This window comes from Aegilops tauschii, chromosome 4 (assembly GCF_002575655.3).
Source record: "Aegilops tauschii subsp. strangulata cultivar AL8/78 chromosome 4, Aet v6.0, whole genome shotgun sequence".
NCBI classification, from domain to species: Eukaryota; Viridiplantae; Streptophyta; class Magnoliopsida; order Poales; family Poaceae; genus Aegilops; species Aegilops tauschii.
Window position 1 is genome coordinate 168913384 of NC_053038.3, and position 16812 is coordinate 168930195.

General features: G+C 48.4%; 1 protein-coding gene and 1 long non-coding RNA gene across 2 annotated transcripts; one reads left to right on the forward strand and one right to left on the reverse strand.

The window, feature by feature from the left end:
- The first annotated feature begins 73 nt into the window (after positions 1 to 73).
- Positions 74 to 1846, forward strand: LOC120962940 (uncharacterized). Its single transcript, XR_005754255.3, has 2 exons — positions 74 to 1342; positions 1451 to 1846. It is a non-coding gene; the product is annotated as an uncharacterized lncRNA (long non-coding RNA).
- Positions 1847 to 4243: 2397 nt separating this feature from the next.
- LOC109776800 (probable serine/threonine-protein kinase At1g54610) lies at positions 4244 to 9771 on the reverse strand. The gene is made up of 7 exons (XM_020335456.4): positions 9237 to 9771; positions 8864 to 9148; positions 8449 to 8766; positions 7887 to 8114; positions 6373 to 6473; positions 5456 to 5573; positions 4244 to 4882 (listed from the first exon to the last, which is right to left on the reverse strand). The coding sequence occupies exons 1-7, from the start codon at positions 9564 to 9566 to the stop codon at positions 4598 to 4600; spliced, it is 1665 nt and encodes a 554-aa protein (XP_020191045.1). The 5' UTR covers positions 9567 to 9771; the 3' UTR covers positions 4244 to 4597.
- Positions 9772 to 16812: the final 7041 nt, after the last annotated feature.

Below are 16812 nucleotides of genomic sequence, written 5' to 3' on the forward strand. Positions count from 1 at the left end.
CTGTGGCTGCGCGCGCCCGGACACGGTCGTGCGGGCAGGTTCTTCTCCATGCCACACAAGGCGTGTCTTTTTTTTTAATTCACATGACAAGAATGCGTGTGAAAAACTGATCCTTTATTTTCATTTTGCCAATTGAATAGGACATGAAACAAGCAAGCATAGTTTATGCTTTGTAGAGAGAACACACTAACGACAATTCAAAGAAATACACACGCACCAAGTGCCAGAGAAAGAATTACCTTTTTCGCTATAACTGATGGTTTCTATCCACCGCCCATCGCTATATCCTATCCACACACACACTCTCTCTCTTTCTCTCTCTTCTCATTTCTTTAACCATGGACAGCAGCAGTGCTAATCTATAACAGAAATGTCTCTTTTTGTCACGTTGAACTGCAGCAACAGCGTACCAACAGCAGCCATAAAATGGCAGTGGCGCCGGGCATCCACACGGCACAGCAACAACTAGCAATGTCCGACAACAGCAGCTAGCAGTGACCGGCATCAACCTTGAGCGACAGGAAGAGAGGGAAGCAGAAGTAGCTGGGTCGCACGCACTAGCAGAAAAAGAGACATGTCTAGCGGCAACCACTGGCATCAATCCATCTACTCCTGTAGTTATCAACAGGACAAACCATAAAGGTTCAGTTCAAACAAACATCAAAACGTCAGTTTCAGTCAAAACAATATTAAGCAGATTTGGGAGACTGAGGAGCGGCAGCGCAACGTTTGTGTACAGATCCATAGTGCATAGCTTCCACAAAATCTGTACGAAAATTATCTCCAACGAAGCAGGGGACCAGGGGACTAGCCAGTCGCAGGAGATGCATCAATTGCAGGTTTGAAGCACACAAATGGAAGAATCTCAATAGAGACTATCAGTCCAAGTATGGTTGCAGCGAGAGCACTGCCCGATGCAGCTGGAATGGCTGCACACGCACGAGGATCCGGCCCCGATCCAAAGGGAGTGACCTAGGAGGAGGCACACGACAGTGTGTGGCCTAGCGGCAGCGCGCAGGTGTCCCTGGACAGCCGAATTGGAAAGATGTAGGGACGGCGGTGGAGGTTGACCGAGGTGACGCACTGACGACGGATCTGGCACCACCTCTGGCCGGTGAACTTTGTGCGGCGGCGCAATCGACCTGCAGGAGCATGGTGCGGTGACCTGCATGGGATCTCCCATGGGTAGGTGGTCGCCAGGGACACCCAATACTAAAGACGAGGTGTGCAGGCGGCGGAGCATGGGCAGGTGAAAGAAGCAGCGGCTCCTCTGGCCGGAGAGAGCCACGGCGGCCGCACAATGAAGAGGTGGTCGCCAGGGACACCCGAGGCCTCCGTGAAGGTGCGTCAGCATGAGCACGCGGTCGTCCGTGCAACTCCAATTCCAGCAAGATCCAATCGATCCTCAACCTTGAGCAGTAGCGACTGATGCGGCGTGTTTTTGCGGCAGCGCCAGTGGCGGTGCGCATGGCCGGCTTTGGTAGGATGAGGATGGCGGCGGGGCCGCGGGAGGAGGCCGCCGGCGGGTTGCGGGAGGAGGCCGGCAGCAGATCCTCTTGAGGAGGGCGGCGAGGGGTCGCTGAAGGAGGTCAGCGACGGGTCACGGGAGGAGGCCGGCGATGGGTCAAAGGAGGAGGTCGGCGTCGGGTCACAGGAGGAGGCTGGCGACGGGTCGCGGGAGGAACTATTCTGATATATATAGCATATATATATCAACAGTCTGGAACGCATGAAAACCTGGACTGTGTATACCTTGAACTATGTCAATGGCTTGAGCTTGTACTCCCAAGTCCCAACTGTTTCACCATCTAAATCTGGTCAACATTATCAGCATGATCAGCGTTTACTCTTTACTTTCTCATGTGCAACATCATCATGAGTACGATCTTAGATGATAAACAGTGTCCACTACTTATGGTTGTTTATTGTGTGAATCTTCAATCGGAGTCACGTGCTCTTGGTGCCTTTCTTGCACAAACTAAAACTTCAAAAAGTGAACAGAATCTGATGAAGTAATTAGGATAGAAAATTCCTAGTAGCGGAATACAAGATGAAAAAACTGAAAGTAATTTACTATACTACTATAGTTTAGTACAACTTCTTCACATGTATAGCAATTGAATAATGACCAACAATCTAAAATCATTCACTTACGAAGAAAGAGGGAAAAGAACAGAGGGGAAACCATCATATCCAGATATGGCATACTCGGCTCCTTCCTGTCTTGTCACCATCTTCGTTCATGTTCTTTGCTGGTCGATTTTCTCAGCAGGGGCCAGGGCACAGGAAGCTTTGTTCAAGGAAGAACCTTTGTGAGGCCAAATAACCAACAAAATTCTTGTTTACATAGACATAATAAAACATAAATGATGAACTACACAATAATTTCTTAGTGATCATGCAATAAGCTGGTCCCAAATCTAAAACTTCCGCTCACATAAAAAATACAGGAAACAATATGCATATATAATGATTTTACGTCATAATGATTATTTTGAGAAACTCGTAATATATATTTGGATGGCTCCACAACAAAAGTATGAAATTCTTCATGTTGAAAACATAACACAAAAAAGGGAAAGACGAATCTCTTTGAGACATATATCAACAAAAGGAGAAAAAATATTATCTCAGTGACCAATCGAAATCGTTGAAAGTTCAACACACCAGTCCTTGAGCAAATGTGTACCCGCAAAGCAATTTTTTCTCGAGTGCACTCTTAAATCTTTTGTGTCGCATGTAAACAACATCAAATTACAGTAGACAAACATGGTGTATATGCATGTGTGGTAGGTGGCCCTAACAGAAATCACGAGAAAGACAATGAGTAATGGGAACTTCTCTTTTGTAATGGCCTGAGTGGTGGTTATGTATATAATGAAAACAATGTTCAGAGAAAGGTATCATGTACACAGAGACATGTAGCTGGAGAATCACAGGCCCTCAATCAAAAAGCTAAATGTCAGTAAAACGTATTATGTGGACTGAAGGCATCACGTACACCACGAGACATATAGCTAGAGAATCATAGATTATCTGAATGAAAAAGTCAAATGTCTGTCAAATAGATTGAGTGATTTGCATGGCATACGTACTGTTGTCCCTCCTTGCCTCTATCCGCTCATGACAAAGGCAAAGCCTGCCGGCGGCTCCAGGCAGCGGTGTGGGTGTGGTCTCTTTAGCCGAGAAGCGATACTCCCTGATTTGGAGCCGTAGCGAGGTGGTGGTTGCTTGGGACGCGCAGCTCCCCACCATAATAGTCTTCATCGATCACGCCGGGCTCGTCATTTGGGGTTACAGGCGACAAACCAATCACGCTGTCCTCAATGCCGAACGCCCCAACCTCGCATGGATCCTGTGCTCGGAGGCGATCGCATGCTAGTGTCGACGCTGATCTGGAAGACCTCAATATCCTGGTGGACATCAGGCGCGTCGCCGACGCCATCGTCGCCCCAGACTGATTCCTCCTGTCGTTGCAGAGAGAGGACGAAAGAGAGAGGGAGAGGTGACTCTCAGTCTCAGCCGGTCGTACCGTTCGCCCATTCGGCCACCAGGCTCCTCCCACCTGTAGCCACCGCCGCGACACTGCTAAAGAATAGAGAAAGGGTGAGACAGGAAATAAATAAATGCGATTACGGTGATTGGTTCCCAAATTATGGTAATTGAATCAACTCTTATCTATCAACGCACGAGGAAAGGGGCGGAGATAAGGTGTCATAGGACGTGCGTGGGTGGCAGACGAAGTTGGACGAAGGCGAGGTGGGGCGCCGAGGGACTCTCCGATTTGTATGAAGCGAAACGCAAGGAGAGAAAGCCTGGGATTGCGTCCTATTTTTATGTCCTATAATTTCTCGCACCTGATTCTAGCGCCTGATTTTTTTCTCAATGCTTGATTGTGTTTCCTTTTATTAGGGGCGGACGAAGGCAAGGGATCACTTGTTGACGGAAGGTTGGACAAAAGAATTGACATAAGAGGGGAGAGGGAACCTTACGTTTTTTTAGATAGTAGAGATAGAGAAGAGATAAAAAAACGAACAGATATTTTGTTTACATTCATCCGTTTTATGACTGGAATTGCATCAGCGTATGTGATAAAAACAACATTCTGGACACAGAACACGAGAACTTGCAGGCCTAGTTCAGATTGGCACTTTGTCACGGGCCAAATAAATTGAGAAGACTTTGGTATCGGATGTCCTAGCTTCCTGGCCAGATTAAACTGGAACATTGCAAGTACCACAAGTTCAAAATTACAACTGGAATTGATGAGAAATGATCATATAGGTTCAACTGTAAAAGGTGTTACAATGGAAGGGGATGTCCTGAAATGCTAGAGATCTAAGCTTCCACCCAATTGAATCCAACATCAAATGCACCTGCTTATAAGAATAGAAAAAGGAGAACCTAATGTACACAAGTAACTGCTTGAGTTCCTTCCCCAGTCTATACAATGAGATTCCACGAGAAAAAAGTGCACCAAAATAATTCATGAAGCGACAAATTAATTTATCATCACACGCCTTGTTTGCCAAACATTGTGCAGGCAACAGCGCGGAGTGGACACTCGTTTTCTCTAGAAGTACCACTTCTCGGCAACTTACCGAGCACGGGCAGTGGACGGTTGTTTTGATGAGCGGCTGGACTTGTGTTTCCGCTTTTGGTTCCCAACTGCGGAAGAATTGACCAATGGTCCAGACCAAGTAGGCACGGAGCTTTTCTCATGAGAAAACACAGTGCTGAAGGAAGTTGGGTCTGGGGGTTCATACAGTGGGTCCATTTGATTTGAAGAACCCAAAGGGAAACCAACTGCACCATCCTGATGCGGGGGAGGAAACTTTTCACTCTTGCTTTTCGCATTTGCATGACTTGCTATCCTCCTTTTCTGTAAGAAAGAAAAATAGACATGAGTTAGCAGCATTACGAGAGCACAGTACCTTTTTCGGTCATTCCCAGTAAGAGGTTCATCGTGAAAACTACAGCTCATATACTTGGGACCAAACGAGTGATGCCACCACCTCAGCTCAGTAGGCAACTCAACTTAAACTTAGACAACTAAGGGCATGGCCAATGCATAGCCTTAGGGTGATGCTCCGCAGGCCATGTAGGATCGGATATCAGGAAAAGTAGGTTCGGATGGTGTAGCGGGATCCTCGGCAGGAGGCAGGTGTTTGGGAAGAAAAAGTGTGGTCCGGTGCATAAAGGTGAAAAGTTGAAGTGAAAAGTAGGTATGCATGTGTAGTGGGAGTTTACTTTTTATTCTTTGATGATGCCCACTAATAGTAGTTTGCATTGGGGAGAAAAAATCAATATAGATGCCTCAAACCACATTTTTTCATGGAGCATCTGTATCCATATGCCACCATTGTACATGCCCTAATTTCCAAAGAAAACTAGCTCATAGAAACAAATATAAAATAATTCAGAGTTAGTGAGGAAGCAAGTTCATTGAACATACATCAATATTTACTTGAAGCTCGGCATTTGCCTCTGGAGCTGCAGCTCCCCTGGGCCGGTCACGTGTCCTTGCCTTGCTAGCTCCATCACCATTAGGTCTACCACCAGCAGCTCTTGAACTGTTGATCATGCCATGAATAAGTAAGGCAGCATTCAAGCGCTCAACTCATATGAGACCATGAACAGGGAACGTAGCTTCAAGGAAATTTGGTTATTTGCATAAAGGGGGGATTTGATGACTCGAGACTTCATAGAATTGCTTGGGAATGCGAAATTAATTGGCTTTTGACCCAACAATGAAGTCTACATAGCATATCCACATAAATCCTGGAATCTTGGCATAACAAATAATACGTACTACTTTAAGAACAAATAGGAGTATGCTTTTAAATTTTTAACCTTTATTAGTAATTATAGTGCAACAATCTACTGGGTAAGAATTACTCCCTCTGTCTCAAAATGTAGACATTTTTTGACATTACTCCTACATTTTATTTTGCAACCAGGGCCAGCCCATAGACCAGGCAAACAAGGCTACCGGGAGAATGAGGGACCCACATACTATGCTATAATAGTAACCAGAATACTATCTTCCAATACGCCCAAGAGCCAAGAGACTATTGAACTATTCAGATGTAGATGCAATACATAATACCTATGAATCGAAGTTTGTTCCTTCAACAGTTCACTAAGCACTGATATAGTAATAAACGGAGTTTGCCAGCAGAGAAAATATTCTATTCTATCAAGCAAATGATCATGTACTAGCATCATGAACTAATAATTTTATATATGCAAAAATATGTTGAAAGGCCAAAAAATATGGCATATGAACAACACCGACAAAGAGATGCCAAGGGACAAAGCATAACACAAAAAAATAACATAGCTAACAGAATGAGTGCCAAGGTGACAAACCGTCTGGCTTCTTCATCTCTTCGCTTTGCATCCATTTCTTTGCTTGGGGGATATTTTGGGAGACTCGATGGTTCGCATGCATAAGGTTCAGTGGTAAAGAACTGTGTGAATAGCAATTAAGAATTGTTTAGTAAAATAGTCCTATATAATCAACACATATGGAGAACACATTATCCAATTTTATATGTTATTCGAAAATCAAAAATACGAAACTGAAGGCAAAATTGAGACTTTGATCATCCACAGACATACAAGTAGAATCTCCAGAATGGCTGCACTAACCTAGATTACAACGGTGGTCATATCTGGTGGGACAGGAAGGTTCTTCAATGCTCTTTCAAAAGTTGACTAATTTAGAGCCACACATCAATGTGGCACCAACAGTGAAGCTTTGAGTGCAATCTGGGATTTTAGACAGTATGGACTATGGACGCACAAAACAAAGGGTCAATGTGTTCGGTTGTGATAAGACCCATGGTCCAAATGAGACTATCATGCTACTAACGATGTGATGGCTTGTCAGGTTCCAGAATAAACTGGTTATTTCAGTATGAATAGAATGCCAATTATTCACATGGGCTACAAGTGCAATATGCTTGTCCGGTTGTCATCTCAAACCTATATCTACACCAACAGCTCCCGACTAAAAAAATATACTCTGGTGGAAATATTATGTTTTCAACTACTCCCTCCGTTCCGTAATATAAGAGAGCGTTTTTAACACTAGTGTAGTGTCAAAACAACAACAACAACAACAACAACAACAAAGCCTTTAGTCCCAAACAAGTTGGGGTAGGCTAGAGGTGAAACCCATAAGATCTCGCAACCAATGCCACTTCTTAATGCAGAGGACGCTGTCAAACGATCAGCCGGGTCAATGGCAAGTAGTGTTTCAATCAACCGCAGTGCGGATTGTGGAAAATCTTTGAATGTATCCGTTATTCGTCTTTTGTATGGCTGCTGAGGCTTAAATATCGTTGCATGAGGCAACTTCGACTTTTTCCAATATTCTTCTGTGGGGGAGCCACACAGCTTAAAAATTTTGTGCAGCTGTTCCACCTGAAAGGGGCAGGCATGGTCAACAAAATGATACATGGGAAGATAAAAGCAGTACCTGTTCACTGGATTGGTTGGTCTGAAGTCGGAACAGCTTAGTGTATAAATAGTGTGAGATCATGCTAAACTAAGCTGACACATGAATGCTTAAACACACAAAACATGCAGCAAGAAAGAAGATTTCAAGGCGGATCAATGTGTCTCTGGCCACATCAGGTGTTCACTGATTTCACCAACGTCTACGGTGATGTAGTGTCAAAAACGCTCTTATATTATGGGACAGAGGGAGTAGTACAACAGGAACATTTAGCTATTGTTAACATGCATACATAATTCTGTATGGCATTCAGGTCGCCTAAATCAATAAATATTGCGTTTATAAAAAGACAATGGCTTCAAAATAAATATAGAATTTTAAGTTGCTAGGACAGGATAGTAAGAGCTCATAGCTAGCTTACATCACTTCTTAATGCAGAGGACGCTGTCAAACGATCAGCCGGGTCAATGGCAAGTAGTGTTTCAATCAACCGCAGTGCGGATTGTGGAAAATCTTTGAATGTATCCGTTATTCGTCTTTTGTATGGCTGCTGAGGCTTAAATATCGTTGCATGAGGCAACTTCGACTTTTTCCAATATTCTTCTGTGGGGGAGCCACACAGCTTAAAAATTTTGTGCAGCTGTTCCACCTGAAAGGGGCAGGCATGGTCAACAAAATGATACATGGGAAGATAAAAAGCAGTACCTGTTCACTGGATTGGTTGGTCTGAAGTCGGAACAGCTTAGTGTATAAATAGTGTGAGATCATGCTAAACTAAGCTGACACATGAATGCTTAAACACACAAAACATGCAGCAAGAAAGAAGATATCAAGGCGGATCAATGTGTCTCTGGCCACATCAGGTGTTCACTGATTTCACCAACGTCTACGGTGATGTAGTGACATGACTTGGTTACATAGGAATTATATGCCACAAACAAGATAAAGAGGCATTTCAAGGAGTTGGGTATATTATTGCTAACCTCGGTTCGGCCTGGCATAATAGGCCTCCCAGCCAACAACTCGGCGAGTATACATCCCGCGCTCCATAGGTCCACGCCCACCCCATAATCGGTCGCGCCCAAAAGCAACTCTGGTGGGCGGTACCATAGTGTCACAACCCTGCTTGTCATCGGTTGCTTACGGCTCGGATCAAAGAATGACGCCAGACCAAAATCTGCAATCTTCAACATGCCATTGTTATCCAAAAGCAGATTCGACCCCTTAATATCACGGTGCAGCACCCCGCGGTCATGGCAGTGCTCCAGCCCCGACAACAGCTGGTTCATATAGCACTTAACCTGCAGGTCAGCAAAGCCAGACACCTCGATTAGGCTCACATTTCATTGCACGGTGTCACAGGGGCACCAGAGGCAGCAGCATTGGGATCTTGGAGACCTGTGGCTCGGTGAACTTAATATCCGGGCTGGCGACCAGCCCGGCGAGGTCGTGCTCCATGTACTCGAAGACGAGGTAGAGGCTGCAGGACATGCGAGAGGTGACGAGGCCATCGATCTTGATGACGCTGGGGTGGTCGAGGCGGCGGAGGATGAGGATCTCGCGGGCCATGAAGCGAACGCTCTCGGGCTCGAGGTTGTCGAAGCGCACCTTCTTGAGCGCCACGATCTTGCCGCTCACGGTATCCCGCGCCTTGTACACATTGCTGTACGTGCCCTGCCCGATCTGCCCCCAAAAGGCGCAAGCTTTCTTCAGACCCAATGGCGGCTGCTAAATGCAAAAGGAACCGGGCCTGGGGAAGGGGCGCGCGTACCTTGTCGATCTTCTCGAAAGAGTCGGCGCGACGCGGGGTCCAGCCGTCGATGGCCTCGCCCGCGACGGCGGAGAGCCAGGCGGGCCAGCCGGCGGCGACCTGCTCCCCGCGTGCCCTGTTGGCAAAGCTGCCGCCGAGACGGGCCTCGGCCACCGAGCGCGACGACCGGGACCGCCTCTCCTTCCTGGCGGGCTTCTCGGCCGGGGCCGGGACTGGGGCAGGCTGGTCGCCCTTGTCGCCCTCTTGCGGCGGCGCCTGCTCGGGCTTCGGCTCGGGAGGCGGGCGGTCGGGAGTAGGAACGGCGGAGGGGCGGCCGTGGACGCAGCCCATGGGGGTCGGTCACCGGCGGCGGCGGCAGCGCATGGGCCGAGTGGAGTAAAGTGGGCGGCGCGAGTGAGTGAGGTGGACTGTGTAGAAGGGTTTGACTCCCTCCGAATCTCCGATGCTGATGGCTGCCTTCCCACACACACCTCTGGCACTGGCTCTGGCTCTGGCCTGTACCTGTGATCCATGTGAGGGTGATAAAGAAGGGACTTTCATGAAGGGAAAGTGGGGAGGATTTATAGGAGGAGTATATAAAACATGGCCAGTCTTTTGGCTTTTGTATGTTTTGCTTGGTTTTTCTTTGCCCTTCGTTGCTTCTTTTTGTTTCGTTCACAAACGCGATTTCTCTTTTGGTTTCTAGAATCTGCGAGTAAGAAACATCTAAGGTTAAGGTTAATGGTTATTTTATTTTCTGATGACAAATATCATGTGCAACGTCACGTTACCACATGCACACATTGGTACCATGTTTCACTATATTAGATCATCCATTATGTCATTTGTGCAAAGAGCAACTTTAGCCAAGAAACTAGTCAATATGCCCGTGCGTTGCAACGGAAAAAAAATTATAAGCCACTACCTAGTAAGCATGCCTCAATGGCCGCTCCCCCAGTCCACGTCCTCTATTTTATCAGCACCCCATCCGTCCTTCTTTCCGCCTTTGCCCAAGATGGTCATTTTGTCCACCTGGTCATAAGTGTGTAGACGTGATCAATTCAAGGTGATGAGCTTGGCCACCTCATGACACGTATCACTGAACTGCGGCAGGCAATGGGATTTTCAACTAATCTCTTGATCTGACCACCCTCACTACCTTATACTTTGGCCAGCTTTGACATTGAACTTGTCTCATAGGAAGGCATATCCTGCTCGTGTCCCATCATACCACCTTGACCTTCCCAACCACATGCTCGCAACTAATATGTATATAATAAAAGGACGCAAGAAATATCATCGCCCATGCTTCCCTACAGAGCAAACACCAACTGCCATGAACCCGGCCACTATGCGGCTAAACGAATCAAACGGATGATTAAATGATATGTAAGGTCAATAGAACTTTTGAGAGTAGCAACATTCAGTTTTTCTATATTTATATGATTTGGTCTCACCTAATTTATGAAGAGAGACAATACCGTGGCTCTAGGGGTACAAAGTTTCAACCGCAGTCCCATTAAAATAAAGTTTCAACAGCAGGAGGTTTGAGGATTCATGACCGACGGCCCAAACTCAAATAAAGAATAGAACACACACAACAACTAACTTTTGTTCACCTTGATCGATCTTGGAGTTTGTCGTCCGTCATCAAGCTAGTCGTGGTCGATCCTGAAGGACCCGACCAACTCCTCCCTACTGGAGTCAAGCCGCATAGGGTCTACTTCACCGTGATGATCTATTGGTCCAGAGCCTGGGTCTTGTAGGCTGTAGCTCACCGTCTCGTAGTCCAATGCATTGTCGTCGAGGGCACAAAGATTCCCCCGTCCAGCTGTGTCTTTGTATGGGCGAGTGGTGTTCAAAGGCTGGCTCGCGATGCCTGGGAGCAGATCGACGGAGACCACACACCGGAGTTGAATCAAGCGCTTGATGAAGGCGTCGTGCATGTGCATCTGCTACATGAATGGAACCTGCACGATGAGCCAGAGTGGCATCCAGTCGTTCTGCATTGCACGCCTCTCCTCTTTGGACAAACCCGGGTGCTCCTGAGATGACATAAAATTAGCAACTTCCTATCTTTAGAAATACTTGAATATTCAAAGAAGCAAACTACTCGAACAAATCACAGTGACGAACATGAGTATGTCAGTACATATATAGTTGACTGACTACACAAAGAGCTAGAGCTAATTGACACGGCATGTAACATTTTCGAGCCTTGCAACTTCATCAAGTGCTAATAGTTCACAATATCCGCCTCCAAATGAAAATCTTGTTAAACAAAAAATTGTGTTTCCTCAAGCGTCAATCGTGTTATCATCAGGTTTGGGGATCCCAAATTCAGCAGGATTTCAGAAAGTGCAGACTGTAGAAAGAGCTACAGCTAAATGATACGCCATGTTACCGGTAGTAGCAGTGAAGTAGAACACCATTGGGATGGCCCCGCTAGCCTCCAACATGAGCAGCTCAATCACGTCCTACAGAAACATCAACGTGAACCAGGTTGCTGTGCTCTGGCGTCGCCGCGCGGACTGCGCTGGTGTTGCCGTGGTGCAGGCTCGGGAGAGGAAGGTCTTGTTACCAATAGCAGTAGTGAATTAGAATGCCACCTTGCTGACGGTGCTCGCTCCAACGGGAGCAGATCAATCACCGTAAACATTGACTTGACCCAGGTTGGTGTGCTCTGACGTCGTCGTGTGGGCGGAGGTGCTGATGCTTGCAGGCTCGGTGAAGGAAAGGATCCCCGTCAGCATGGGAATCGCTGCCGTTGGCCTTGGTGCAGTTTTTCCGCCATGCAAGATCTCGCGCCTGAGTTGGAGAGTAGGTGATGGTGTGGGATGTGTCGCCGTCTGCCTCGACATGAATCTTCGTCCATGGCAGGCACGTTGTCTCTCCGTTCTGCATGCCGCCCCGTAGGATTTGCCTCGGCGTTGTAGTGACATACATATAAGAAGCACCTTAGTCACGTATGTGTACGCATCACCTACCAACAGGGGCGTGTCACCCAGTTATTTTTTTCTCCTTTCATTTGATCTGAATTGATTATAGAAGTATACGTATATATCGCACAAAGCTAGCTGGCTGTTCCCTGGCCAACTCGGATAGCCCTTGGTTTTTGTTCTACGGGTGAAAAGAAAAGGACTCTGCTGGGCTCCTGTGGGCTGGTAAGGACTCTATGCTGGCTGCGGTGTGGAAAGATCCATCGTTCTCTGCTACTTTTTATATAGAAGAAGATAGTATAGATCCTTTTAAATCTCAACCATCAATTTTTTTATTAACGGATATAAAAGGCTGACGTATGGAGAACTATGAAAACTTCGTCCTTTATTATTAGGTAAAGATTAAGTAAGCTACTACGGCCATGCAGTGGATTCCTTTTATGAATTATCCCCAAATGACATTATCAAGAAATGCAACCAAAAGGGTAGATGAACAATTAGTAAAAGTCTTTTTTTAATCATCCACAAAATACATGCCAATGACTATTGTCATGTTGTGTCATTTCTCACTCATCCTTTGTTGGGGTAGCCCGTTAAGATCCTAGACTTGTCCCTTCTCCGCATCCAGCCACTCACAACCACTCACTGCACCCTAGAGTGTGCATCAAGTAATGACTGTGGATGGCGTGAACAGGACAGTACAACCCGTCGGTCACAAACGTACTCATCGGGTGGACGTCACACCTGCCATGTGATAGGATGTGATGATCACCAAGGCTCTCCCTGCCGCATCTGCATTCATAAGTTGCTTCGCTTCCTATTACTTGAAGAACAATTGCAACCACTAAGCAAAGCAACGATGAGACCGGATGTGCTCCAACTACAGCGTTAGCCTATGTGGCAATATGCCAAATGAACATTACGCCGCGGCATACCATCTAACAATGTCTTGGACTAGGGGGTACTCAGCACGTCGGCCTGCTAGTTATGGGCCGGGCCGAGGACCCCTAATGGGCCGTGTTTACCATGACTGTCAGCATACTCAAGATGGAATCCTCCGAAGACTTGGCGCACACTCCAAGACATATCCAAATCTTCGGCAAGCTTATCCCTAGATGTAACCGGCCTACATGTAACCCTAGGTACCCCTAGTCCCTATATAAGCTGAGTGGTTTAGTCCATAGGGTAGAGAAGTTAGATACATACACATACGATCTCGAGGTAGATCACCCTGTACTTTGTACCCCCATCACATCAATACAATCAAAGCAGGACATATGGTTTTAGCTCTTCGAGAGTGCCTGAACCTGGGTAAACATCATGTTCCTCTTCTGTCATGTTACCATCAAGCTAAGATCCACAGCTCGGGACCCCCTACCCAGGATCCGCCGGATTCAACCCCGATAATGGTTGCCCATGCAGGTCCTGTTGTCTGTTCAAGGCAGCTCGATGGCTCATCTTTGGATTGTCGGCAGTATTGGCAGTGGGAAGACCTTCTTTCTCAGACAGTTTTTTGTCTTTGGCAGCGTCACGCTCTATGCGATGCGACTGGCCACCTCGGCCAGATCGAGAATTTCACTCCAGGTCAGGCCATCAGGTTTGGAAACTGAAATACGCGACAGATGCCCATGGCGAACTCGCGTTCTCGGGCTGGGTGTCAGACCAGTCCGAGGACATCACCGACACTGTCACGCTTATCTCGGATTCAATATCGGATTGGAACTACGGCACGGATCACACTTTGGATCTGTCTTCGACCTCGGAGCCGAACACTGCCTCATCGGATTAGATCTCAAGTTCGTCTGACAAAATCCTCGAGGCCATGCGGATGGGACCTCGGACAAGCTTCAACTAAGTCCAGTCCTCGATCAAGATATGGGTGAGGCCGACAAGGCGCTTCTGAATGAGGTGTTATATCGGATTCAGGTACTCACTATCTTGGATGATCGGGCCTCGGTATACCATCGGATTTGGGAGAAATCTAGAGAAACTAGGGTTTTCAACCCACCCTCCACCCACCTAGTCGCTATCGTCGAAGACTTAACCAATGTTCTAGCATACACCTCCAAGGATGCAACCGACATGGATGAAGATGTCGACGAAATGTCGGACACTACCTTGCCCCCTACCACCACTAATACTGGCAAGTGGGCAGCTACCTCCACCTACGATGTCTACATGGCCGATACCCCAAAGAACGGAGGAGGAAGCGCAAAATCGCCCAAGCGCCTTCATAGGGGCCGCTGTAAACGGAGGCACCGGCAATGGTGAGGCGAGCAATGGTGGCACCGGAAACGATGACACTGCCAACGACGATGCCGCTCGGGACGGCAACAATGACCAGAACGCTAGCAATGATGCTGGCGCCGGAACAACAATGATGACGATCCGATCAAAGGGGACGATGACGACCCCGAGGATGTCGATTATTATCCAGAGTCCGAGGAGGATAGAAGCTCCCGATGAATTTATGTTATTGAGGAGCCCACTGAGGCCCCTCAGCTTAAACTTTCCGTAGGCGATTGGCCAGCACGACCAAGAGCATTAAACAAAAAAAACCAGCATCTTAAATCTGAATAAGACGAGCTTAACAAAAGATGGGACGAGCTCCTCAGGGTCGAACAGGATCTTGAGGACAAGCTTGGGAAAACCGGGGCCAATAGATTTCACCCCTGAATGAATTTGCTCCTAGAGCTTGATGAGGAGTGCGAAGACAACGTGTTATCTAAGCGCAAGTGGGCCGAGTAGCCCGACCGCCCACCCCGGGGCCAAGATACGGCCCACGGAGAGAAGAATATCCATGAAGCCCCTTGGCGCCGAGGTGGAATAGATCCACCACGGCCCCTGAAGAAATACGACCTGAGGGAGAAGCTACCTTCAAGGCCAGCGGCTCCACCTTGGTCGATTTACAAATCTAGGGAACACCTACTTGCTGGACAGGCGGGATACCTAGCTTGGTTGGCCAAGAATGGTGATATACGCGATTACACGTGCAGCCAAAATGTAAACATATCCAATGTTCGTCACGCTACCTCTAGGGTCCGAGGAGTTGCCCATCCCGGTGCTTTATAGACAAGGTGATGCAACACCAGTTCCCAGAAGGGTTTAAACCCATAAATATCAAGCAATATGACAGAACAACAGACACGCACACATGGACGGTGGCGATGATCTCCATGCCATCAAATGTCTGCCCTTGAAGCTCAAAGGATCTGCTCGGCATTGGCTTAACAACCCCCCGAGGACTCTGTCGGTACTTGGGAGGACCTCAAAGATGCATTCTGATTGTCGGGGGTGCCGTGCGACATATGCCAAAGGATGGCTTATCATGGTGGGGGAGAGTAAGACGTCGCCGGTGCCTGGAAACGGGATAAGGCGTAGACATGTACGCCGACGCATCTTACCCAGGTTCGGGGCTCTCCTAGGAGATAACACCCCTAGTCCTGCTCTGCGGGGTCTCCGCATGATCACTATCTCAACAAGTAGCTACAAGCTTGCTCCTTGAGCTGTTTCTCTAGAGGAGGAAGAAGAACAAGGCTAGCACTAGCTTCACTCTCTATGTGTGTGTGGTCTCTATGAGGCTGAACCCTTTGCATGGGTGCCCTGGGGGTTTATATAGGCCTACCCCCCAGGGGTACAATGGTAATCTGGCCGGGTGTAGGACCCGGCTATCAGTGTCTATGGTCGCCGGCTGCTGGGGCCCGCCGCTTGGTGGGTCCCGCCGGCTGTCTCGTACTTCACCGACAGGCCGCGCCCGCCGCTTGCGGGTCCTGCCGGCCGCTAAGTACTGTGGCCGCGCCACTGATGATGCATGCTTTGTCAGGGAGAGCATGGCTATAGTGCCGCCGCCTGGTGGGCGTTCACTGTAGCCACTCCCCGTCTCTTCTGATTAATGGCGCACAGACTCCGAGGAAGGGGGAGGGCCGCCTGCTGGGAGTCGTCCTCCCTCGTGCCGATTGGTCAGGGCTCGCCGCCTTCTGGCTTCTCACGGACAGGTAGGGCCGCCGCCTGCGGGCCATACTGACAGCCCATAGTGGGAGCATGTCCTTCTCTGCCGTGGGTGATGTCATGGGCTGCGTGGCAATAGTGCCGCGCCGGCCGAGGGATGTCCGCCCAGTACGCTGCACTGTGGCCACGCTCCGCCCTGGATTCGGGGGTGGCAGTCTGTAATGTAGCCACACCCCGTCTCGTCGTTATAATGTGGTGCAAACTTCAAGGGAACGGAGGGGGCCGCTTGCTAGGAGTTGGCCCACCTCATGGCTATCTTCTGGGGACTGCCTCCCTCTAGCAACCGGCCGCTTGGACCAGCAGGCCCTGAGAAGGCGGCTCTTCGTCTTTAAGGATTGAGGGGCGCAGCCGGCCCCGATGTCTTGAATCGCCATGGGGAGCAGATGAGGCTACCCATGGTCATTTCCTCCGACAGTAGTCCCCGAAGCTGGTGGGCACCGCTGCTGAGAGGGCGAGGAGCCTCAGCAGCTTCCTACTCCGAGTGGTCTGGTCGCTATGATTCGTCCGTCTTCCGAGGTGCCGACTACTAGGAGTCGGCCATGACCGGGCAAGCCGCCTGGTGATTTCGAAAACACTTGCAATGAGCCGGACAGCATGCCAGCCGGATGGTTAGCTTGCCGCCCGTTGCTTGCCCGCCATGTGGCGCCAGC